The sequence below is a fragment of the Myotis lucifugus genome, unplaced genomic scaffold (genome assembly GCF_000147115.1).
Source record: "Myotis lucifugus unplaced genomic scaffold, Myoluc2.0 scaffold_378, whole genome shotgun sequence".
NCBI lineage: Eukaryota > Metazoa > Chordata > Mammalia > Chiroptera > Vespertilionidae > Myotis > Myotis lucifugus.
This window is the reverse complement of record NW_005871426.1, coordinates 213,545-238,015: the sequence shown is the minus strand read 5'-3', so window position 1 is coordinate 238,015 and position 24,471 is coordinate 213,545. Positions and strand designations below refer to the sequence as shown.

Sequence of the window (24,471 nt, the reverse complement as noted above, 5' to 3'; positions counted from 1 at the left end):
GGACACCAGTCATTGGATGAGGGCGCATCCTAATCCAGTATGACCTCGTCTTAACTTGTGTACATCTGTAAGGACTCTACTTCCAAATAAGGTGACATTCACAGGTTTCAGATAGACATGTATTTTGGGGGGACACTATTCAATCCAGTATATTACTAAGGCATGAGACTATTTTAATGCATTTTAGAAGTATTTAGAAGATGAAAACAAAGGTATCTTTAGCAGCTAACATTTATAGGTCTCACGTGCCTCCTAAGCACAGTGTCACATACTCCTGACAACTGTTGTAGTGTCTCTACTGTTCCCACGTTACAGATGAGGAAACAGAGGCTAAGGGTAGATGAATGACTTAATCAAGGTGAGATCCTGGCATTGTGGACTCAGGCCTTGTGACTTCAGAGACCACCTTTAAAGCTCGGTTGGCTCTGTTGCCTTTTCCCAGGGAATCCCAAATTAATCAGAACACCTCCTCAGCTATTTATCTACGTCAGAAACTTCCCTTTTCTGCCAACATACTTTGCTAATATCTTTTTCTCTATATACAGCTCTTGATTCTTCAGCATGTCTATAGCTCTGTGCATGGGAGAAGAAGTCTACTGTCTGCCATTTGGGCTGGAAAAATACAGCTCTCCCCTTTCCACTAACTTCCAGGCTTGGCTTTGTTTACACAGGTCCATGGCACCCAATTCATGGAGTTCTCAGAAGTGGAGAACCAGGATGACTACTATAGCACCGAAGCTGGCTACATCCACACCCAGGACCAGCAAGGGGTGCATGTCATGTATGACGAGGCCTTGAGTGACCTGAAGGAACTAGAGGCAGAACTGCTGCTGGTGGCCAGCCATTACATTGAGAAAGAAAAAGGTCAGAAATCAGATTTGAAAAAAATCAACCAACCAAACAAACAAAAAACACTAGGGGCTTAATTTAACAACCCCCATCTCAAAATATAAATGCACTAATTCAATAAGCACATACACCTTCCCAACACACACCCGCATTAGAAAAGATAGGGCTCTGTGTCAGCCTAAGTGCCCCTTTTGTTGGAGACTGACTACTCTCTCAGGGTTTGGTTATAATTCTTACTGTTGTTTAGACTCGTTGCCCAGTGACATTTCTGCATCACCCAGTGGGTGCAGAGAATGTCATGCAGGGCCCTGAGGGAAGCAAAGGAAGCCATGAAATCAATTTTTTTTCTAAGTAACAAAAAAATGTGATTGGCCTTGGGAAACTGCAGTTAGAAACAGGGGCATCCCTGGGTTCATAACAGAAAACCACTAGATGCGAGAAGATCTGGCTCAGAAGATGCCAGACAAGCCCCAGAGGGAGAAACCATTACTCAGGGTAATTGAATAACCGTTAGTCTGTATTCGCTCTTCCTTCTGGCACTACTCAAATGTATCCAATTTTAGAATAGGCGCGGTAAGAATATTTCTTTTGAAATAATATGACAGCATTAGCATTACATTGGAAAAGAACTTAAGAGTTTCTAGATATATTGCAATACCTAAAGGAAAGATAGCAAGGGTTTATGCTATTTTGTAATATATTAGACCATAATTAAAGACCATTCATATTCACATTGTTATAAAATCCTGCTTGAGGACTGTTTGATAATTAACCTTTCAGATCCTAGGCAGAATTAATTCACTATTGGCTTGAACTCTCTGTCCTATCTTTGCCACCGACCATCTGGGATCTGACTCGGGAAGCAGCAATGGCATCCACCATTCCAGGGCATTCGATTTCAGCTCTTAGCCTTTATCTTTACTAGCTATCCTACATATGAATGCATCACTTTTGTCGATAATAATTTATAATACCATGCAACTATTTCCAGCTGCTAAGAATTTAATTGGATTGAAACACGTAGTAGTCATTTAGCTCCATGAAAATCTTTTAGCTGAGCTAATTGGTATACAGTCATTGATTGTGATGATTTCCATGATTTTCCAACTGCTGCTAGGAAAACTCCTGATCAAAGTCTTTCTCTTGTGTTCAGTAGCCATCATAAACCTGACAATTATTGAATTCAAACTTTAGCCCCTGAAAAGCTCTTACTGTTAAATATTTCATTCTGAAATCGATCACTTAAAAATTTAAAGCAATAATAATGCTGATAATGAAAACTAACATTAATATATTGGACAAATATTTCTGCTGAATAATGACAATGATTACATTTATTTATATAGGTTAATGATTAATGTAATTAAATAATATCTTAGAAACTTCTCTGAAAATTTTGACTTGGCTAACATCAATTGAAGTAGCAGGTGGAACTGGGTTTGTTTTTAAACCACCAGGAACCTGGTTTTAGAAAAGAAAAAAATTATGTTTTGCCTTTAAATTACAGGTTTGAGAATATTTTAGTAAAGGTTTTATGTTAATTGAATTTGGTTGTGTTTCCAAAATTAGTCTTTAAAACTGAAATTGTAAAGGCAAACAAGAATCCCTGTTGACTAAGTCAACAAGTATGAACTTTGGGCTTTGTCTTTGCTGATGGCTCCTTAATGATTTAGAAACCAGTTGCCATTCCTTTTTCTTTCCTAAAACAAAGCTGATAATCCGAGGGCGCATTTCTAATAGGAACAGCTTCATGGAGAGAGGTCTGGCTCTGGTCATTGTCATCACTTCTCTTCCAGGTCACAAAGAGGGCAGCAAGTCAAATGCTGGCCAGGTCTGGGGATGGGCCCATGCAGGAGTGGACAGATTTGCTGTGCTGTGTGACCTGTGGACTTGGGAGGCAGCCCTTCTAGAAAACAAGCGCCAGGTATTCTTGCCTAGAAAACAAACTTTGGTTAAATAAACATTCTTACAAAACTCAATACTTTTAAAAACTCAGTGGGACTTTCCTGATAGCTCCCTTTTAAGTAAGAATGAGAGATGACTCCATGCATATTCCTTGACCTGTCAGGACAGCCCTCAGTCTACTAAACACAGACAGACTGACGACCTTTTGTGGCCTGCAGAAGTGTATGCCCCATGTGGGTACGTGAGAGCAGGGGGTAAGGCGTGCTGAGTTACAACAAGTATAGGGTAAATTTAAGGCAATAAGACAGTGAGTTACTAAATCACCATCCTGTCGTTAATGGTTCATATCCCAGTAATAAATGACAAACTGCTCCTTAGCATGTGTTGTTGCCCTTTTGATAATCTCTAACTGTTGGGAGTTTATTCATCAAACATTAAGTATTTACTCTGTACCAGGTACTGTTCCAGGCACTGGGAACATATAGACACAAGAGAATATTTATAAGGAATTTGTAGCCTGTAAACATTTATCTGATCTCTAAGCAAAATGATAACCCAGTGGCACATGCAAGAGCCTTGGGGACCCCTGCCCTGTGGGGGCGGGGGTGCTGCCAGAATAAAGGAAATGTTCCCAAGTCTTTCTGGAGGAATAGGTGTTTAACCTGGTTACTAACAGGTACGTAAGGTATTGTCTGTCAGGGAAGGAAATATCCGTAAGCAGAGGAAACAGCATTCGCAATGTTGGGGCGGTCTCAAATGGGGGAGCGGGGAGTCTGGAGACAGGCAGGAAGACTGCTCTGGCTCAGAGGGAAAGGCGTGCTGGGAAACAAGGTGAACCTGTGTTTTGGGTGCAGCCTGGGAAGGACCTGCTGATCCACGCTTCATTTAGAGTTTACCTTATAAGCAAGGAAAGCCGTCGGTGAGTTTCAGCAGGGGAGAAACACGGTCACAGCTTTGTTTCCATGTGGTAGCTGTGTGGTGTCAGTGCGTAGGATGGCCCGGAATGGATAGCTCCTGGGGAAAGAAGTGCAGGTATTGCAACAGGTACCTGAGCGTCAGGAGGGGGACCCACACCGCCGAGGGTGTAGCCGTGGGACTAGGAAGGAGGAGCAGGCTGAGAGCTCTTTGGAGAAGTGGAGAGGGCGGTGGATGCTGGAGGGAGAGAGTAAGGATGGAGCTGAAATGACTTCCTCAGGGTCGGGGAGGCGGCTATCAACTGGCACAGAACGCCGCAGCGGGGCCGTTGGGGGGAATAACACTGAGTCTGGGGTGCAAGGCCTGTGGGAGAGTGTTCTGAAGCCGGGCTGGATGTTCGGTGGGTGCTTGTCGTTTTGAAACTCAGGAGCAGGTCTGAGCTGAGGTAGGAATGTGGAAGTTGGACCACAGCAATGAGTCGAAATGACTAGAAAAAGCCAGAGATGTCTGAAGTGGGCCCCTGGGTCACCCCTCCAAGGGTAAGGTCATGGCATAAGAATCCATGAGAGGAACCAAGAGTAGCCAAAGAGACTGGAGAGAAATGGAAGGAATCGTGTTATGAAAGTCCACGGGAAAGATGTGTCTTAATTAGGAGAAGATAGCCACTAGTGCGGCGCGCAGTGAAACATCAGAAAGACGGCTCCCAAAGCCAGGCGGCGGGCCAGCCATAGGAGGTCATGGCCAGCTCTGCAGGCTCTCCGAAGTTACGGGGTGGGAGCCAGGATACAGTGTGATGTGGTCAGACAGGGGAAGTGGAAATGTTTTCTTGGAATTGCTTTTCTGGTATTAGATGGTTTACCATTTCATCTACTCTCTGGTGTGTTACTCATGGAGATGTAGGTCACCCAATTAAAAACAACAAAACTAGCTGAGCTTAAAGGGTGCAAACCCTGGGCTTTGAACGCGGTTCCTCTTTTTGAAGATAACTGGCCTTTAGAGTTTGCATCTGCAACCTTGATCAGCCAGTTAGAACCGTAAGATCAACTGAGTAAATGAGGGATTTAGGCTCAGAGTGTAGTAACCGGAAAGGCCGCATTAATTGTAAATAAGACAGACTCCTCAAACTCGACAAGTGTATTCATCCAGACAGGAGTTTTAAAGAAATCATTTTCACTTAAAACAATCACTGCTAATTCCTTTCTACCCTGAGAATAAGTTCCCCGTAGAAACTGAGCTGTCTGTGCCAAAGCTGTAACACGGGGCCTCCTAAGTGAGAAATCCTGTCGAAAGAGCCTATTTTGAACGGATAAACCGGACTTTTATCTGGAGTGTGGTTGGTTTTCCCCAGCATTGGTTCTGCTGCCAAGTTTCCTCAGCTGGTTTTGATTGTTAAATTACTGGAATCACTAGAATGTTAAGAATTGCTCGAACACATTGGGTTGTCTTAAATTTTTAAAGAGACCATATTATGTATAAATGCTCATAACATCAGAGCTGGTGTGAATTTAGGTTGATTAAGGGACTCATAGAGGAGCCAGATATCCGAGGTGCCAGCTCCTGAGTGATACTTGTACCAACTGCTAATTCTCTCCACAGCCACCAGAGGACACATTTTTAGTTGAATTTGTGTTTGGAGCACTTTAAAAAAAAATCTGTTGACAGGCTGCATCTAGCATTGGTTTTCTGTTTTGCACTTTCATTTGACCTGAAATACTATATTTAATTTTTTTTAAATCCCAGAAATAGAGAAAAGTTTGAGTTAAAAATAATATAGCCCTGGCCGGTTTGACTCAGTGGATAGAGCGCAGACTGAAGGGTCTTGGGTTCAATTCCCAGCAGGGGCACATACCTGAGGTGCAGGCTCAATCCCCAGCCCCGGCCAGGGTACATGAGGGAGGCAACCAGTCAATGTGTCTCTCTCACATCAGTGTTTCTCACTCTCTCTGTCTCTCCCCCTCCCTTCCCCTCTCTCTAAAAAAATTAATGGAAACATATCCCTGAGGTGAGGATTAACAAATAATAATAAATAATAACAAATAACAATAATATAAACAAAGTAAGTTTTGAGATGATTCATTTTGGCTATTTTTCTATTTTCTCCAATACTCCATGCCTACCACCAGTGTGTACCTGAGAGTTGGCCCTTGACACACACAGGTGACATTTGACAGGCTAGGAAGACTTCTTAGACAAATACCAGCCCAGAGTTTAAATGGAAGTGGGCCAGTTAGCAAACAGATAATAAAGAGAACCTGTGAGGTGGAAAGATCACCGTCCTACCCCTGGGGAAAAAATTCATGATAAAATTATGCAAGCATCCATCCGAGAATATCTCAAGATTGGAGCCAAAGCTTCAGAAGGCCTTACCAGTTTAAACAGAGAGCCATGTGCTCCTTCTCAACAACTAGGGTTGCAGGGACAATATGACACTATTTGGGACGTATTTAACTGAAAAAATATTCATTGTTTATCAGAAATTAAAATTTAACAAGATAACCTGCATCCTTATTTGCTAAATCTGTCAATCCTATTAGCAACAAAAATAAGTGTGGCCATTTAGCTCCAGCCTCTGCAACCTGGTATCACCAGATTTGGAATCACTGGCAAGAAGGAGGGAGGCAAAGGGGAAGGGGAGATATAGGGAACATCTGCAATAGAGTCAACAATAAAAAAAATAAATAAATATAAAAGAGCCCTCCCCTTAAACTTCTCCTGCCAAATTACCAAACAATCGGGCTCTTTGTACAAAAACAGGTCAGGGCAATACAAATGCAACAAACTAGCTCCTGGGATTGCCCTGGCCCAGCAAAATGGTTCAAGTTAGGCCAGAATGATTTAGAGAAGTAATTGTTTCATTCCTACTCTTCCCCTAGACCCGTGGTCGGCAAACTGCGGCTCGAGAGCCACATGCGGCTCTTTGGCCCCTTGAGTGTGGCTCTTCCTAAGCCTTAGGAGTACCCTAATTAAGTTAATAACAATGTACCTACCTATATAGTTTTAGTTTAAAAAATTTGGCTCTCAAAAGAAATTTCAATCGTTGTACTGTTGATATTTGGCTCTGATGACTAATGAGTTTGCCAACCACTGGCCTAGACTATTCCAAGTGGTACCCTTCCTACACCAACTAGTCACTCCTTCTGCTTTGTCTTCTGCTACTTAATAATTGAAAGTTACTCCAGAGTAGAACTCTGGGGACAAAACGAGATCATTTAGCTCTCCCTGCAGGGCCAGGGCATCTCCACCTTCCATCATTTCAACTCTGAGATCTTGAAGTGTCTATGGAGCATTCTGTCCTGAGCTTTTAGCCTCCTTTGGTTGACCCAGAGTCCCTTAGGCCGGTGTTCCCCAAAGGAGTTCTTGCAAAACCGTATGCTACATCAAGTGCCCCAGGCTCTCCCTCCTTGAGCTTTAGCATTGAGACCCTCAGGTAGTGAACGTCCATTAAAAAGGCATTGATTCCTACTCTCCTGTTAATCTTCAAATGTTCACCTCCCTTGGGAGCCTCGGAAGCCAGGATTGGCAAAATGGAGACATTCCGGGCTATTCCTGCACCGTGGTTCCGCTATCCCCCATTTGCCTTCTGTGCTGTTGCCTCCTATATTCAAGTGGTGCTAACACCTTCTCTGTTCTTCCTGGTTTTGCATTCTTAGCGATGGAGGCCACACCATGAGAGGGGCTCTTCATCTCCTTTTAGGAAATGCCTTCGTTTTTTAAGAAGAGGGCTGACTTCAGGCCTGAAACCACCAGGAAAACCAGCACCCAGGGAAACAAAGCCTGTCTTTCTCCACTGCATCCCCCAGTGTGCAGGCTGTCGGGCTGGTAGAAACTGCAGCCTCAGCAGTTCCCTCCTTGCTGGCCAGTCAGCGCCTACCCTGGGCCAGCCTGTGTCTTTGGTGATAGCGCTACCACCAGAGCCGAGACCTCAGGAGAGGGAACCTCCCTGAGAGGAGCTAGTCACAGAAGACTTTCCGAAGGGACAGCTGTAGCGGAAACTCTGGGGGAGGATGTGTTGGATTCGTGTGGCAGAGGAAAGGAATTGGTTCCATTGTAAGACCCGTGGGGATGATAGTTCGGAAGCTTCCAGTCCGAGCCGATTTACCCATCAGGCCATATAGACTGGGTGTTTAGGACCTAATTGCTTTTCAGGGAACATTGCAAATGTTTGAGATCTGAGAAAAAACACACAATAGCACATACATTACTCCAAAGTAAGAAAAGAAAATACAAAATAGATGTCAATAAATGCTTCATTACATGTCTGTAAAATGTAAAAACGTGGTCAACTGAGCACTTATGAACTTCTCATTACATCTGAAAACACTTGATGGATCAGACTTTCTCACTTCATAAGAATCCCCAGGTACATACTGTCCGGAAATCATAGCCAGTCATTAATTAAATGTGTTGCTCATAGCCAAATATTTTGAAGAGCAAAATAATACATGCCACTTAACATTTTTACAGAAAAAATAATTGTATTGGGATGTGAGGACATTTTAATATATTTAATATATTTAATATATTGTTATAATGTGGGACAAGGAGTGAGAACGTCTAAGGCCAATGAAGGTTTTAAAACGACTAAAATAATAAGTACATTGTTCAGAACTACTTCCTTACCTTGCCTTTACCTTGCCCTTAGGTTCCTGTTTCAGATTCCAGCCCAGTGAACTCTGAAGAGCTTTTGCTGATTAGCACCATGACTGATCACACACAAATAGAATTTACACACAGAACAGAAATTCCTTAAGCTCACAGACAAATGTAAAAGCAAAATCAAGAGTATCTGGCCTGGCTGGCATGGCTCAGTGGTTGAGCATCGACCTATGAACCAGGGAGTCACAGTTCGATTCCTGGTTAGGGCACATGCCCAGGTTTCGGGCTCCATCCCCAGTGCGGGGTGTGCAGGAAGCAGCCATTCAATGATTCTCTCTCATCATTGATGTTTCTATCTCTCTCTCCCTCTCCCTTCCTTTCTGAAATCAATAAAAATCTAATTTTAAAAAAATAGAGCATCTGAATTCCCATAGGAAGGACACTCTTCAACCGTGCGTGTGTGGAAGCTCTCTTTGGTTTCTAGGGGAGGCTGTGACTCCACCAGGAAAGGAGTTAGCTCCCTGGATGCCTTTGGGAGTTCTGTACCCGGGCCCCTCCTGGTGGAGCCCGGTCTGGGAGAAATGTCTTTGCATTTGGGGGCACTTTCACCCTCAGCCTTCCATTCTACCACACCCCCATCATTCCTACATAGGTGAACGTTGGGAAGACCATTAAAGAGGAGTCAGAAATGGGGCTGAGGGTGTAGAACTAGGGAGGAGGCCGCCTGCCTACATACATTTGGTGATGGAGTGAAAGGGGGCGAGGAATGGGTCTGTGAAGAAAGGTGTGGAAGATAAATATATTTGATGAAGTGACCCTGAATGCACTGTGATTGGAGCTTATAATTATTAGAGGTGATATTCTTCATTATAGAACACTTCCCCCCTCCCTCCCCCCCCCCCCCCCGTTTTATCAGGGGAGAGCAGGGAAAAGGGGACAGAGGCAAAGCGAGTATTCTTTCCCTTGCCCTCCCTGACCTCCCTGTGGGTTTACTAATTACCCAGAGTTGCATGGGTCTGCAGCTGCCTGCACCAGCCCTGTACCCGGAGGTTCAGCACTGTCTCTCTCCTGTGGGTGCCCAGGGTCTTTCCAACACATCGAGTGCTGGTGCCTCGCCTCTCCTTGCTGGGCCCTAGGACTGCCTGCTGTTCCTGACTATCAACCTTATTTGCAGCTTCTCGACTGTTACTTTGAAGCCTACCAGCACACGCTGGACCCCGAGGAGAGGTTCGCCTTAGCACAAGTGATCACTGACATCATGTACAGGGGCCCCAGGTTTGATCTCAGCCACCCTTACTTCATTAAGGCCTACCGAGATGAATGCACCTGCCTGAGGCTTCACCAGCAGCTACTGAGGGGCATCCTCAACCAGCACGTGAGTACAGCGTCCTTAAAAACATTACCCTGCCCTGGCCGGGGTGGCTCGGTTGGTTGGAGCATGGCCAATGCACCAAGGGGTCACGGGTTCGATTCCTAGTCAGGGTATACACCCAGGTTGCCAAGTCAATCCCTGGTCGGGGTACCTACGGGAGCCAATCAACTGATGTTTCTCTCTCCCTATCCCTTCCTCTCTCTCTAAAATCAATTTAAAAGTAACAAAAATTAAAATATTACATGTGAGAAGGGGATGGAAAACATGGCCAGAACTGAAGATAGTGCTTTCCTTTCACTGTGGGCCCTGAATCTGGGTTTTCTAGGGCAGCATGTGCAGCATGTTTATTTGTAAGCTTATTTGCATGGTTGAATTCCAAGCATAGCTACAGTCTTTTTTTAAAAAAAAAATATTTTTATTGATTCCAGAGAGAGGAAGGGAGAGTGAGAGAGAGACAGAAACATCAACAATGAGAGAGAATCATTGATCGGCTGCCTCCTGGAGGCCCCCTACTGGGGATTGAGCCTGCAACCCAGGCATGTGCCCTTGACCGGAATCAAACCTGCGACCCTTCAATCCGCAGGCCAACACTCTATCCACTAAGCCAAACCGGCTAGGGCATAGCTACCATCTTAAAGGGAGGTTCCCAACCCTAATTACATTTACTAGTCCACAAAGAATGGAAAACCTGTTTTCATTAGATGATAGAGTTTATTGGTAATGAAAGAAGGACTAAACATACCCCTGTACAAGGCACTGATGTATACAACCATGTTTATTATTTTTAATGGTGTGACTATTTTTAGGACTAAAGGGAACAGTTACAGTATATGGCGTCTGAGGGGAAGCTAGTGGCAGGAAGTAGAGGGGAGGTAAAGATTGCTCCAGTCCATTTACCTTAGGCCTAGTTAGACTTTTCTCCTTGTACTCAATTATTTGACAAAAAGAAGTTTTCTTGTGCTTCTTACGATTGTCGGGAGCTGGTTGTCTTTGCTTCTCCTGGCTGACCCTGGGCTCGGACTGAGACCAGCATGTTCCTATATGAGTGGATCCTCCAAATTCTGTCTGAGTGAAAATTGGTCAGATAATGAAAAGATGCAAAGGGCTGATGTTTTTCTCATGCCAAGGCTCAGAACTCACATCCATGGGAAAGTTTAACTTTTCTAATTTCAACGTCTATGCGATATTTCTAGATAGAGCGGCAGCGGGAGTATGTCCAGAGGCTTTGGCAAGAAGGCCGTCCCGATGAGAGCAATAACTTTGGACTTCCCCTTAACATAATTTGCAAACAACTTATTTCCATCAACAATAGCTGGTAAGCTGGTGTTGTCTTTAGACATTTGACTTTTAATCCCCTAGATAAGTTAAGGGTATGATGTTAAGTCTGAACACTATTGCACAAAGCGCCTCTCAAGTATTTGGGGAGATGAGAGAATATCTATAAAAGCCGCAGAAGAGGGACTCCCTCGCACCCTCGGTATCACTTGCTTTAAGTAATAAAGAATAGGAGGCTCAAATTTAAACTTACGCCACTGGGTGCAGAATCTTCACTTCCTTGAGAAAACCTGAAAAAAAAAAGAAAAAAAGCAGTTGCTCTTGAAATGCTATCGGAAGATATAATCAGAGGTTGCACATAGCTGACATACATGAACCTTGATGTCCTTAAAAGTTTCTCAAAGAGGAATTTATTTTTTCTAGCAAGTATCACCAGAAAGGTTTCTGCAGACTCACCTTGTGGTCCCCCACCCCTTGAAGGAGCAAATTAAATCTCCCGAGACCACTCAGAGAGGGTACATACTTTAAAACCCCCTTGATATGTAGTATGACCTCTCCCCTCCTCCCCACCGCCCCCACCCCCGTTCCCTTCCAGCCTCAGAGAGTAAAGAAGGAACTGGGAAGTGGTTGACAAGCCTCTATTTGGTCTATGTAACTTGAGATCACAATTTCTCTATGGCCTTCAAATGGGTGGAAATATTGTCCAGCTCCTCTCAACATCCCACAAGTCTTTGTTGAGCACTGACACACAGCAGGCAGTGCGCTGGGAGTGCACTCGTGTTCTCACAGAGGGAGCAGCGGAGGCACGGCCCTGTGCCCCTGGGAGGTGGACAGTGCGGCGCTATAGGCAGACTCTCGGTGGGAAATTCCACATGGCTGCGGGATCATCTTGGGGACAGTGGGGTGTCAGGAGATGTCATAGCTGAGATTCAACCTTGTCTCTTGAGAAAGAATCCTTGAGGTCCCAGGCACAAGACTACATTTCCTCCACAGACATTTCTCAGGACTGATTTCTTCACTGTGATCAGCTTCAGACACCAGCTGTGTATGTGAAACTTTCTGTGGCAAGACTCTACTGTATAGAAAATGGTTTTTGGCAGAACATGCTAGGCCTGTATAAATACTAAGTCTTGTCAGAAGAGTCTCAAAAATAAGTGTTATTTGCTTGTTAAGATTCCTTTTCTCCTGAAGGTTGTATTTTTTAAGATCTAGGACTAAGAGGGATCCATTTGCATAGATTTAAAAAGTATTTCTATTCTTTAGTTCCATGTAGGAATACAAAGGCCCTTGACTTCTGTTATATCCTCCATTTCCAAAGAAATACCCACAGACAAGCCTTTTATCATTTCCAGCCTCATTCATTTATAAAACATAGCATCCTCATGGCAGACGTGAATGATTCCAGTAGTACACAGAATTTAAAAATCGTTTCTGTCCATTAACATTTTGGGGGAAAAGGAGGTAAAGACTCAAGTAAAAATAGAAACTAACCATGGAAATTATTTGTTTACTATTTAGTCACTTTTAAGTTACTGTGTTTTCAAATATATTTTTAAGTGTTTTTACTGATTTCAGAGAGAGGATGGGAGAGGGTGAGAGAAATAGAAAAATCGATGAGAGAGAAACATGGATGACTCCTGCATGCCCCCTACTGGGGATGGAGCCTGCAACCTGGTCATGTGCCCCAACTGGGAATTGAACCGTGATCTCCTGGTGTATAGGCTGACCCTCAACCACTGAGCCACGCCAGCCGGGCTGTTTTCAAATATTTGACTAAATATTGATTACTGAAATGTTGACAGGTTTGCTGTATATATTGTAAGAATCTTACTTTTATTTCACTTTTAGAATAAACTCATATCTTCCAAGTTTAAAAGGGTTCATATAAAAGTAAAGAACATGTTGTATAATCTAAAGCGTTCCCCAGACGGCCTATGAGGCCCTTTCAAGTTCCTGGGTTTAAAAAAAAAAAAAAAAAGTCCTGGCTTAAAGGAGCTGTTTTACTGGTCTTTAAAATTATAAAATTCAAATGTTTTTGGAAAGAGATTAAGTTCTTCATTGTGTAAAATTGTTATTCTTTGCTCCTCTTTTAAAGCCCCGCATTGAAAAACATTTATCTGCTGGAGTTCCACCCTTCCCTGGGCCTGGCATCGCTCATCCCCAGAGCCCTCGAGCACCTCTTCCAGGAGGCCCGCCACATCTGCAGGCCTGCATCACCCAGCGGCCTCGCCCTGCTGGAGAGGCGGCTGCTACAGCTGGCCCTGGATGTGTGGCTCACCCCAGCCACGCCCGAGTCCTGGTACAGCGCACAGCTCCAGAAAGATGTAGGTTCTCTGAAGTGGGGAAGGTGGGTCCTTGGCGAAGGGAATGTTTCCTCCCAGATGTTACTACTTAGCTTTGCTTTTCTGTTTGGCTCTATTCCTCCCCTATTTGGCCAGAGATAGATCATAATCCTAGGCCTTGCCAGCATTTTTATGTGATTTTGAGGGGAGGGGGGTGTCAAAGTGTCTAGTTTATCAGGATGCTGCTACAATGAAATTAAAAAGGAGATGTACATAGGTATGTGAGAAGTGTTTTCTGATTTATTAGTTATATTTTAACAATATACATTTTTTATTGAAAATGATATGTTTTCTTTCCACTAAGACTCTTTCTAAAATTCACTCCTTTTGTCCTGAGCTGAGGCCTGGTAGGGGAGAGAGAGGACTGAATGTGGAGTCAGGGACCTGGACTCAAGTTCAGCCTTGCCATTAACGTGCTGTGTGCCTTTGACTGGGTGTCTTAGCCTCTCTGAACCTCACTTTCCTATTGTGGAACATTATGTTTCTGTCTTTGAAGGGGAGTGGTGGTAGGTGAGTTTGATGACCTCTAAAGGCCCCTCCAGCTCTAATGATCTATGGTTCAAGCTGTGGTCCAATGACTTACTTGGTGTTTGCAGTTGGATTTTAATTCTTTTGTTTTTAGTTAAGGCTGTCACAGTTGAGCCTGGGTTTTCACTTGCTATATATGAAAGAATTTTCAAGGGCCCCAGATGCCAAAAATATCTGTTTCACGTGTCTGGCTCAGCCTTCTATTCCCTCCTACCCAAACTAAAATTTTATTTTATTTTAAATTAATGTTAAGTTGATAAAAATAAATTATTCCTCATGTGCATGTTAAATTATAATCATACACTTCATACAATGCTATCTCCTATTTTTCTCAGTTAACATATTATGTATCTTTCTATATTACTAACCAGTCTTTATACTCATTTTTATAACTGCATAATTCTCTAAGTGATGAATAATAACTTACTTAACAATTTGCCTATTGATAGGCATTCAAATAAGTGTCTAAATTTTCAATATTATTAAAAATGCTATAAGGTACATATATCTCTGTGCTTATAGATTTTTCCATATTTTGAACTAATTCTTTTTGATAAATTCTTGGAAGTGAAATTGCTGAAACAAAATTTAAGTCTTTGGCTAACATCTTGGCAGATTGCTTGTCAAGAGTGTGCCAATTAGGGTGCTGAACACAAAATACAATATACAGATGATGTATTATAGAATTGTACTCCTGAAACCTGTATAATTTTATTAACCAATGTCACCCCAATAAATCCAATAAAAATTGACAAAAAAGAGTTGTGCCAAATTACAATGCTATCAATAATGTTTAAGAGCACCAGTTCTGCTACATTGTATAATATTAGGTGTAAGCATAGAATGTTGGTTCCAATATATACATATATGGAAAAGGTGGACTTGTCAATTTTTTTTTGGTATTTATTGAGGTTAAATATTCTTATAAATGTCTGGTTATAAACTGTATTTTTGTGTGTGTGAATTTTCTGTTCTTTCCCTTTGTTTATTTATCTCTTCGAATTCTAATGTTATTCCTATCCACTCACATGAACTCTTCTTAAGTAAAAACTTTAATCCTTTCATTCTTCATGTTTTCTGCAAATATTTCCCCCAATTTGTCTTTTTATTTTTAACAGAAACTTATTTTCATATAGTTGATCTTTTCCTTTGTGATTTCTTCTGTCTTCCTAAATCCAGAAAGCAAATCTTCCCCTAGATTTTTCATATTTCTTATTTTATTCTAATTTCTTAAGATTTTCATTTTATTTAAAAAATATTTAACCCATTTAGTATTCTATCTGGTGTGTGTGTGGTGTGAGGTATGGCTCAAAATTAAATTTCCCCTCAAATTACCAGTCATGTATCCTCCTATAATTTATTGAGGATTCTTTTCATTTTGTAGTATGGTACCAGAGTGTTTTGTTGTTGTTGTTGTTGTTGTTGTTGTTGTTGTTGTTGTTAATCCTCACCCCAGGATATTTTTTCTATTTTTTTTTGTTTGTTTTTTATAAAGAGTAGAAGGGAAGGAGGGAGGGAGAGAGAGAGAAACATTGATATGAGAGAGACATATTGATTGGTTGCCTCCCGTAATCCCCACCCCCCAAACTGGGGCTGAGGATTGACCCACAACCCAGGCATGGGCCTTTGACTGGGAATTGAACCTATGACCCTTTGGTTCACAGGCTGACACTCTAACCACTGACCCTCACCTGCCAGGGCATGGTACCAGATTTTTAAAATGTATTTTAAATTCTCTTGTAAATCATAGTAAATATCTAAGATACTTATCTAGGTTCCCAGTTTTAATAATTATTACTTTTGAAATGTGTTCAAATTTGGATCTAGAAATGATAAATATTCAAATTAAACGTTTGTATTAGGCCAGAAAAGAGGGCATATATTACCCTCAGAGGACATGTAGGAATTAGTTTAATAACTTTATCACTTTTGGAAGACTTCAAGAGTCTAGAAATTGCATCCTTGAGAGACAAGGCTTTTGGTAGATAAATGGATGGATAGGGGAGTTTGTACATGCTCAGGGAGCCAAACTTGGAAAGGCAGATCAGGGTCCTGAAACTGGGTCCTTGCGGAGTGGTATATTAGAGAGTAGCAAAGGTGTCAGAGTAGAGGAACTGACCACGACAGGAGGGCATTAAAAATAATGGGATTATTTCACAAGTTGGAGGAGCGCTGTAAAGGCAGGTTAGCAGGGTGGGTGTGGCTCAGTGGTTGAGCTTCAACCTATGAAGCAGGAGGTCACAATTCTATTCCCATGCATGCCCTCCACTGGGGATCAAGAGCACATGCCCCGGTTGCGAGCTTGATCCCCAGTGGGGGGCATGCAGAGGGCAGGCAATCAATGATTCTCTCTCATCATTGATGTTTCTATCTCTCTCTCCCTCTCCCTTCCTCTCTGAAATCAATAAAAATATATATACTTTTTAAAGTATATTAAAAAAAATAAAGGCGGTTTAGTGTCCTGTAAAAAGGCTGAACTTGGGATTAGGAAGCCTGAATGTACTCTTGGTGTTGCTGTGTGACTCTTAGAAAGTTCCAGTGTTGCTTCAGATCCCTCACAGATCAAATCATGGCATCTGTGAAGCCCACTTTATGGGGATCTTGTGAAAATAAACGAGTTAATGTTGGTTAAAATAGTTTGAATTGTTGAAAGGCGATCAGAGGGGCTTATAAAAAATTATTATTATTATTATTGGCCATAAAATATTTGACAGATATCAGGACTGCTATTTCTATTTAGGTTGTCTTTGTCATTTCTATTCTTTATTTTGGCTTAAAACATTTATAACAGGGGTCCTCAAACTACGGCCCACGGGCCACATGCAAATACAAATATTGTATTTGTTCCCATTTTGTTTTTTTACTTCAAAATAAGATATGTGCAGTGTGCATAGGAATTTGTTCATAGTTTTTTTTTTTAACTATAGTCTGGCCCTCCAACGGTCTGAGGGACAGTGAACTGGCCCCCTGTTTAAAAAGTTTGAGGACCCCTGATTTATAATAATGATAACAACAAATACGATGTACCAGGCATTTTTACAGCTACTTACTCACTTAAGCCTCTTAACATCCCTTCTAGGTGATTACTTAGTGTCTATTAGTGCCTATTTTGTACTGTTATTATCCCCACTTTACAGATGAGGAAACTAAAAGACAACACGATAGAGTAAATGGCCCCAAATCTCACAGATTTTAAGTGGCAGAGCCAGGATTTGAGCCCAGAAAATCTGGATCCAGAATCTGTGCTACTAATAGCATTTTTCTTAATATGTGATATTTCTTTTGGAAAAAAAATATGCATATATTTTTAAAATACTTGGTTTTCTCTCAGCTGCTTTCAGCGAAGGTGATGGGCGATCCCTTTCTTGTGGAGGAGATAGGCCTGCTTGCCCTTAAGTCTGCAGCAGCTGAAGGACAGAACCAAGGCCGAGGTGCTCGTGTGCTGCTCCTGGAGACGTTTTCCAAACTTCTGGAACTTGTGACCCTCCGCCACCGGCTGGTAGAAATGAGCCTGGAGAGCGCACACTTAGCTCGGTCAGTGGGGGCACTGAGAGTCTGGTGGGGGGTAACAAACAGCGGGGCTTCCTGCCTACAAGCCTTGCCCTCTCCGTGCCCCCCGAACAGCCTGTGGAAACTTTCTAAATTGCTGAAATGGCCACCTGGCTTGCTCCTTCTCTCACGCAGGCCTTCCTACGTGCCTCCCTGACCACTTAGCTAGGCTAGGTCCTAGCACCTGGCCTTCCTCTCCATTCAGCACATTACCGTGTAATGAGATGCTTCCTATTGGTTTATTGGTTTTCCTGCTAGTGGAAGTTCCCTGAATACAAAAGCCCTGTGTGTATTGTTTTCCATGGTACCTCATCACCTGGGGCCAGGCCTGCCCTACACCAACACTCTAAATATTGACTGGATTTTTCTCTTGACTGTAATGAAGTTGAATAGCAGAGCAGAACCAGTAGAGGGCTAGACAAAGGAGAGGCAGTGACACCATTCCTGCCTTGAACGGTGTGGAAGGTTCAGCAGGTGAGGGGAGGGAAAGATGAATGAGTTAGGTGTTAGGTATGAGTGTGAGGTGATAGTAAGACACTTACGGAACAAGTGGACATGTTCCATAAGCAGGCAGAATATGGAACTAGAGGATTTGTTGCAAACCTGTGTGAGTTCGATTGTGTTCTGATCTTCATGAGAGGCCCTGTACACACAAAGGGTCCAGTCATCTACCACCAGCCATTTGTGAGGGCCTATTGTGACCTGGGTCTGTACTGGGAACTTCATGTGTATTCGTTCATTTAATTCTCAGAATATCCTTTTGCGGTAGCTTGCAAACATTTTGCCCGTGAGGAAGTAGAGGCTCAGAAAAGTTAAGTAATTTGCCTAAGATTGCATAACTAGAAAGTATTATAGAAGAATATACAAATTTAAACCACAAGTCAAGATATTTATTAACCTCTATGATATTATTTCCCCATAATTTCTGATCATAAATCTTAGAGCTCACAATGTAAAAGTCATCCCTGATACAGTTTGATAAGATACTGTAGTCGTGTGAACAAGATATTATGGGAGCACAGAAAATGGAGTATTTCGTTCTATTTAAGGGGATCAGGGAAAGCTTCATAGAAAAGGGACTGTTATGGGATGAATTGTGTGTGTGTGTGTCCCCCCCACAAATTCATATGTTCAAGTCCTAACCCTAGTACCTCAGCATGTGACTTTATTTGGAGATAGGGTCTTTACAGAAGAAATCAAGTTAAAATGAAGTTACGGAGCTGGGTCCTAATCCCATAAGACTGGTGTCCCTATAAGAAGAGGAAATTTGGACAAAGGCACACACAGAGGGAAGACAATGTGAAAACACAAGGAGAAGATGGCTAACTATAAGCCAAGGAGAGAGGCCTTCCTTCACAGCCCTCAGAAGGAACCAACCCGGCTGACACCTTGACCTCAGGTTTCCATCCTCCAGAGCTGTGAGACATATTGCTGTTGTGTAAGCCACCCAGGTTATGGTACTTTGTTACAGCAGTCTAGAGAACTAATATAGGTGCCATTTGAACTCAGCCTTAACGTGCCAATTTCTCAAGATGGAGAAATGTGTTAGAATGGGGGTGAGAGAAGAGGAGAAGGCATTCTAGACACAGAGAGCTGAAATGCCAGGGGACGCCCGAACGGAGCCTTGCTGCAAGCTGTGGAAACGTGGGAGTAGAACGCAGAGTTGGGCAAGATGGAGATGGGGTCCCTAGAGGGGACTGTTGGGGTGTGGGGCTGGAAGGCAGACACCCCAAGGAGAGTATGGAGAAGATGAGAAGAAGACTGGGTTTGGAACCTCAGGAAACACCAGGATTTGAAAATAAAGACAAGAAGAAGCCAATGAAGACAGAGAGAGTGGTCACAAGGTAGGAGCGTGGACATCCTGCGTCCAGGAGAGCAATGTTCCCTAAGAAGGGGACAGAGGCCAGTCGTGAAGAGTTCCACGGGAAGAAAATGGACCTTGTATTGAGGGCAGTATAGGTGACCTGGTGAGGACTCTGGGGACAGAAACTAGCTTGCAGGAAATGAGAGTTAAGGAAGTACCCAAGCACATCTCCTCCTACATTACTTCTATTTTCAACTGTCATGGCAAAGGGCAGACAGAAGACCTTTGTGACTCATTCACTTCCTGTCCTACTTGTGTTACTTTTATTTTGCCTTTTGCTTTTTTGCTTATTCTAATGCTTTGGTTTTCTTACCACTTAGTTTCCTTTTAGGGGAAAATAAATAGTAAATGTTGTTGGCTCTTTTCCCCCCTTTTAGTCTCTATAAGAAAATGGCATGGGAGATGGGCTTTGAAGAGTACCATTTGCATCTGAGGCCTGTTCACTTTGAATTTGCAACACACAAGGACAAGGTGGATCATCCACCTCCTGTCTTTATCACCTCTCTGCTGGAGAACAGTGATCGCATAGACAGGTGAGCCTTAAGAGGGTAAAGTAAAAATAATGTAATGGTAGAATGAATGACTAGTGAAAAATAATTTCTACCACCACTAGACACGCAAATGCAATTGTATTTCTAATTGTATTTATATTCTGTCTGCCATAATGCCATTTATGTTCTTTCTTCCTTTTTCTTTTTTTTTCTTTTTTCTTTTTAAAATATACTTTATTGATTTTTTACAGAGAGGAAGGGAGAGAGATAGAGAGTTAGAAACATCGATGAGAGAGAAACATCGATCAGCTGCCTCCTGCACATCCCCTACTGGGGATGTGCCCGCAACCCAGGTACATGCCCTTGACCGGACTCGAACCTGGGACCTTTCAGTCCGCAGGCCGACGCTCTATCCACTGAGCCAAACCGGTTTCGGCACTTTTTCTTAATAAGCGGGGAAAATAAGGTCTCAATCAAGGGGAATTATTTGATTTAAAAACATCAAGTAACTGAGAAATGGAAGAATCAGATCAGAGAGTTCAAATGAGATGGAATCACAGGCTCAGGCAGCTACCTGGGTTGACTATGTTGCTTCTGGGTAGAAAGGGGTGTGAGGGTTGGTCTCATGGGGCAAGAACCGTGGATCAGAAGTCCAGGTCTCTTCTCTCACTTTCCCTGGGACCAGGAAGAAGTCAGTCAAGTGTTTTTGAGCACTGTTTCCTCGAAATTCTAACACAATGTACAAATCTAACATGTATGGCAATATCTTATACAGGTTCTTCTGTTGATCAATAAAAGAAGCTGACTCAAACCAGTGAAACCTCTATTTCATGCCCATTGGCAGAAAGCAAACACTCCTACCACTAACAGATCATGAATCCATTCAGTTAGAGAAAAGGATCTTTTTCCCCTCAGAGAGTCCACCTTTGATGTATGCTGAGAAGAAATTTTTGTCTTCTTTCCTTCCCCCCTAGTCTGCCCTCCCCCTGAGGGCCCTAGTTCTATCCTTAGAGATTTCTGGTCCTGGTCCCACCCACCCAAGGAAGGCAAGGGTGACTCCAAGGAGGGAAAGTCACCTTGGTTTTGCTGATGTGGGTCCCTGCTCAAAATACAACTTGGATATGTTAGTATATTAATATGTTAAGGGACTCATCTTCCTCAGAGAGAGCATGGGTAGAATGGAGGGGTTGGGATGATAGAATACAGTGTCTCGGAATTTCTCAGTCTTGGCACTATGAAAATTTGGGGCAGAGTGACTCTTTCTTGTAGGGGGCTGTGTATCAGAGGTTGTTTAGCAGCACCCTGACCACTACCTACCAGATGCTAGTAATACCTCTTCTTCCCATTTGTGACAATCAAAAATGTCTCCAGATATTGCCAAATGTCCTCTATCCTGTCACACTAGCTAAACCAAAAAGAGAATTTATTGTTAGGATATAGAGGGATCTCATAGAAGCTGAAGGCAAGGCTTAGTCTCCAACCTAGAGCTAAGCTATTCTCTCTCTTCGAGGGCCTCCTGCTGGAGCTGATCTTTTACACTGCCGTGAAATAGGGCCTATTTTGTTCAGTCAGAATCAACCAAATAGCACAGGTGGCCCAAGTGCTCTGTGTCCTGGCCAAGCAGTGATGGTCCTCCCAGTGATGACCCAGAGATTCTGCACGATCTGGGAACCTTCTGAATTCCTAGAGAACGGTTTATGCATCCAAGGAATTTGTGTCTGGAGTTTGCGCTTGTTTTATATATGTTCATTTCTTAAAGTTGCCACTTCGGAGTTCTGCTGTGACAACAACATATATCAAACATAAGCATAGTGACTTACATTTTAAGAAGTACATTCATGCATATTATCCCACTTAATATTTGTCACAGCCATATATGAGATAAGTGATATCCCATTTACATAAAGTCATAGATAAAGAAACCAAAAGTCATAGATATTAAATTACCTAATAGAGTCTCATAGTTATGGACAAAGGCAGAAACATGGTTACAAAGAACATTAGATGACCACTAGGGCAATGGGAGAGAGTTAGAACTGGACAGCTTTTAGGGAGTGGACAAGGGGGTCTGAGTCCGTGAGGGGCCAGAGTAGATGAGGCTGTGGGGAGGAAGGCACTTCTCTCCATCTACCCTCTCAGGTTCTTTCTGCTGGTCTAATAGTCAAATCAACGTGAGGCAGATTAACAAGAGAAAATGATCCAATTTAATGATATATGTTCTATGGGAACCCCATATACATGAGAGGTTCAGAGGGGGGAAAGGAAAAATGAGGTAATAACTTTCTGAGCAAAGGAAGGAGGCAAGGCACCTTGGGGCTTCAGCAGGGAGGAAGGTCATTCTCGGGACAAGAAGATCAGATGCTCAGATGTTCAGTAATTAGACGTTTGCCCGGCCTAGATAGAAGTCATAAAAAGTTATCTCTGGTGATAAACTCCTATTATAGACAAGGCCTTTAATTTAAATTCTTTAAGGGAGAGGTAAAAGTTTCTGGAAGCCGGCAGGGTTTCAATTGCCTTTGGCTCAAGACAATCCACATGCCAAAGTGGGGAGGTCAAGAAGGCAAGAGGAAAAACAGGAGAAAAACAGTGGTATAGTGATCAAGAGAAAATAATTTCAACTGCTCCAGGGTGGATAGTCACCACAATGAAACTACAGGGAGATCAAGTCCAATAAGGACTGAAAAGACCCCAGAGCCCTTCAGTCTTCGAGTGGAAATATCAAGTCTTGCAGAACATCTGCACTTGCTGTTACTACTGATGTCCCAGAGCTGATCACAGGCCATTCAGTCCCATCAGAATGGGCATCTCTTGACTAATGGCACAGCACAATGCCTGAAACAGTGACATGTTTCTTCTTGCAGATATTCTCCTACTACTCTTGTCTTGGCCATCTCTGAGGTGGATGATAACCAAGTTGGCAAATTTAGTTTTTATACAAAGGAAGCCATCCTTAAGGTAAATTATTTTAATTTTTTTTAAAAAAAGAAACTAAAGTAAAATTAAGCAGTTTTTTCATGTATTTCTTTAAAAATCATAATGTTTAATCCATATAAGGTTGGGTCTCTTATATAAGAAAAGCTTCCAACTTCATAAGTAATGATGAAGGCCTTGCCTCATTTGATGTGCACATTGGCCTGGTTTGAACTATAGAGACTGCAACACCCTTTGCCATAACTTCTATTAGATATTAAAAAGAAGCACTTGTAGTGAGCCACCTTTGTGTCAAGCTTTTGAAAATATACGCTTGTTATTGGAGCTTTTATCTGACCTTTTTAAGTCAGATGGTGCTGTTTTTTTCCTGTCACTCGGATAGCTTCCTTTGCTTCTATGTGTGTATGTGCAGGCTTCAATTTGTGTGTGTGTTTTTTAAACATAAATCTAATCTTGGCAGTTTTGCAAGAGCCTTCCCCTATGCGTGTTTGCTCACCCATTAAAGCCTGCTCATCTTTTTCTGACATTTGGGGAAACCTGATGGTGTCCAGCTACAGAGCAAATCAAGCTTTGGGGCTGCCTTTCTGGATGAAATGCTGCTTAGGGAGATTCAGTCTTGTGACTGAGGAACAAGGATCTCAGCTCATCCTGCAGTTTGACTTTTATATATACACTAGAGGCCCGGTTCACAAAATTCGTGCACTTGGGGGGGGGTCCCTCAGCTCAGCCTGTACCCTCTTGCAGTCCAGGAGCCCTTGGGGGATGTCCGACTGACGGCTTAAGCTGACAGTCAGACATCCTTAGCACTGCCACGGAGGCAGGAGAGGCTCCCGCCACCACCGCTGTGCTCACCAGAGCCCAACTTCCTGCTGAGCAGCACTCCCGCTGTGGGAGCGCACTGACCACCAGGGGGCAGCTCCTGCATTGAATGTCTGCCCCCTGGTGGTCAGTGCACATCATAGTGACCGGTCTTTCCACTGTTCAGTCGATTTGCATATTAGTCTTTTATTGTATAGGATGTTGCATAAGTGGTGATCTCAACCCTCAACTTTAGCTTTTCCTTTTTTAAAAGAATTTATTTTTGTTGTTGAAAATATTACATATGTCCCCCCTTTTTCCCATTGACTCTCCTCCACCTAATACCACCCCCCCCAGACCCTCACCACACTATTGTCTATATTCGATGGGGTATGCATATATGCATATAAATTCTTTGGTTAATCTCTCCACACCCCTCCCCTACCCCACCTGCCCTCTGAGATTCCGCAGTCTGTTCCATGCTTTTATGTCTCTGGACCTATTTTGTTCATCAGTTTATTTTGTTCATTAGAGTCCATGTATGAGTGAGACCATGTGATATTTGTCTTTCTCTGACTGGCTTATTTACCCTTTTCGTTATGAGAGAAATTCCTAATACCTTTTGTATTTTCTTTTTGTAGCTCTTGTTCCATTCGGGAGTTGAAAACATGCAAGTGATTCTTGCATGTCAAGCTGCTCAGAAAAATGCTTTGATGGTGGCTGTCCAGCATGCGTTCTTCTATCACACTCCCCGAGGGGGCTGTCCTGCTGAGGTCCAGGTCAGCCTGTAAGATAGGGGAGCCTGAGGCATGCTACCATGACCCACCAGCTAACATCAGGCTGTTCCTTCCTTGCGTACTTCCCTCCTTGCCTTTACCTCTACCTCTCCTTCCTCCCTTCTTTCTCTTCTCCCCCTTTCTCTTCTCTTTCTCCCATTTTCCCCTCTTTCCTGTATTTTTATTTTCTTTTCTTCCTGCCTTTCTTTTATTTCTTCTTTACTAAAGTGACTCAACACATGACCAAATCTTTACTTGGTCTTTTACCTTTTATTGCTAA

At 42.8% G+C, this 24,471-nt stretch overlaps 1 protein-coding gene across 1 annotated transcript in view; it reads left to right on the top strand.

Moving 5' to 3' along the window:
• The window catches only part of CCDC162P, a 53,979-nt gene extending 29,758 nt beyond the window's left edge, over positions 1–24,221 (top strand). The window contains 9 exon segments of the mRNA XM_023765127.1: positions 672–864; positions 2,646–2,773; positions 9,440–9,640; positions 10,831–10,952; positions 13,008–13,236; positions 17,114–17,316; positions 19,573–19,728; positions 22,548–22,641; positions 24,057–24,221. Coding sequence (XP_023620895.1) covers positions 672–864; positions 2,646–2,773; positions 9,440–9,640; positions 10,831–10,952; positions 13,008–13,236; positions 17,114–17,316; positions 19,573–19,728; positions 22,548–22,641; positions 24,057–24,221 — 1,491 coding nt within the window.
• The last annotated feature ends 250 nt before the right edge of the window (positions 24,222–24,471 follow it).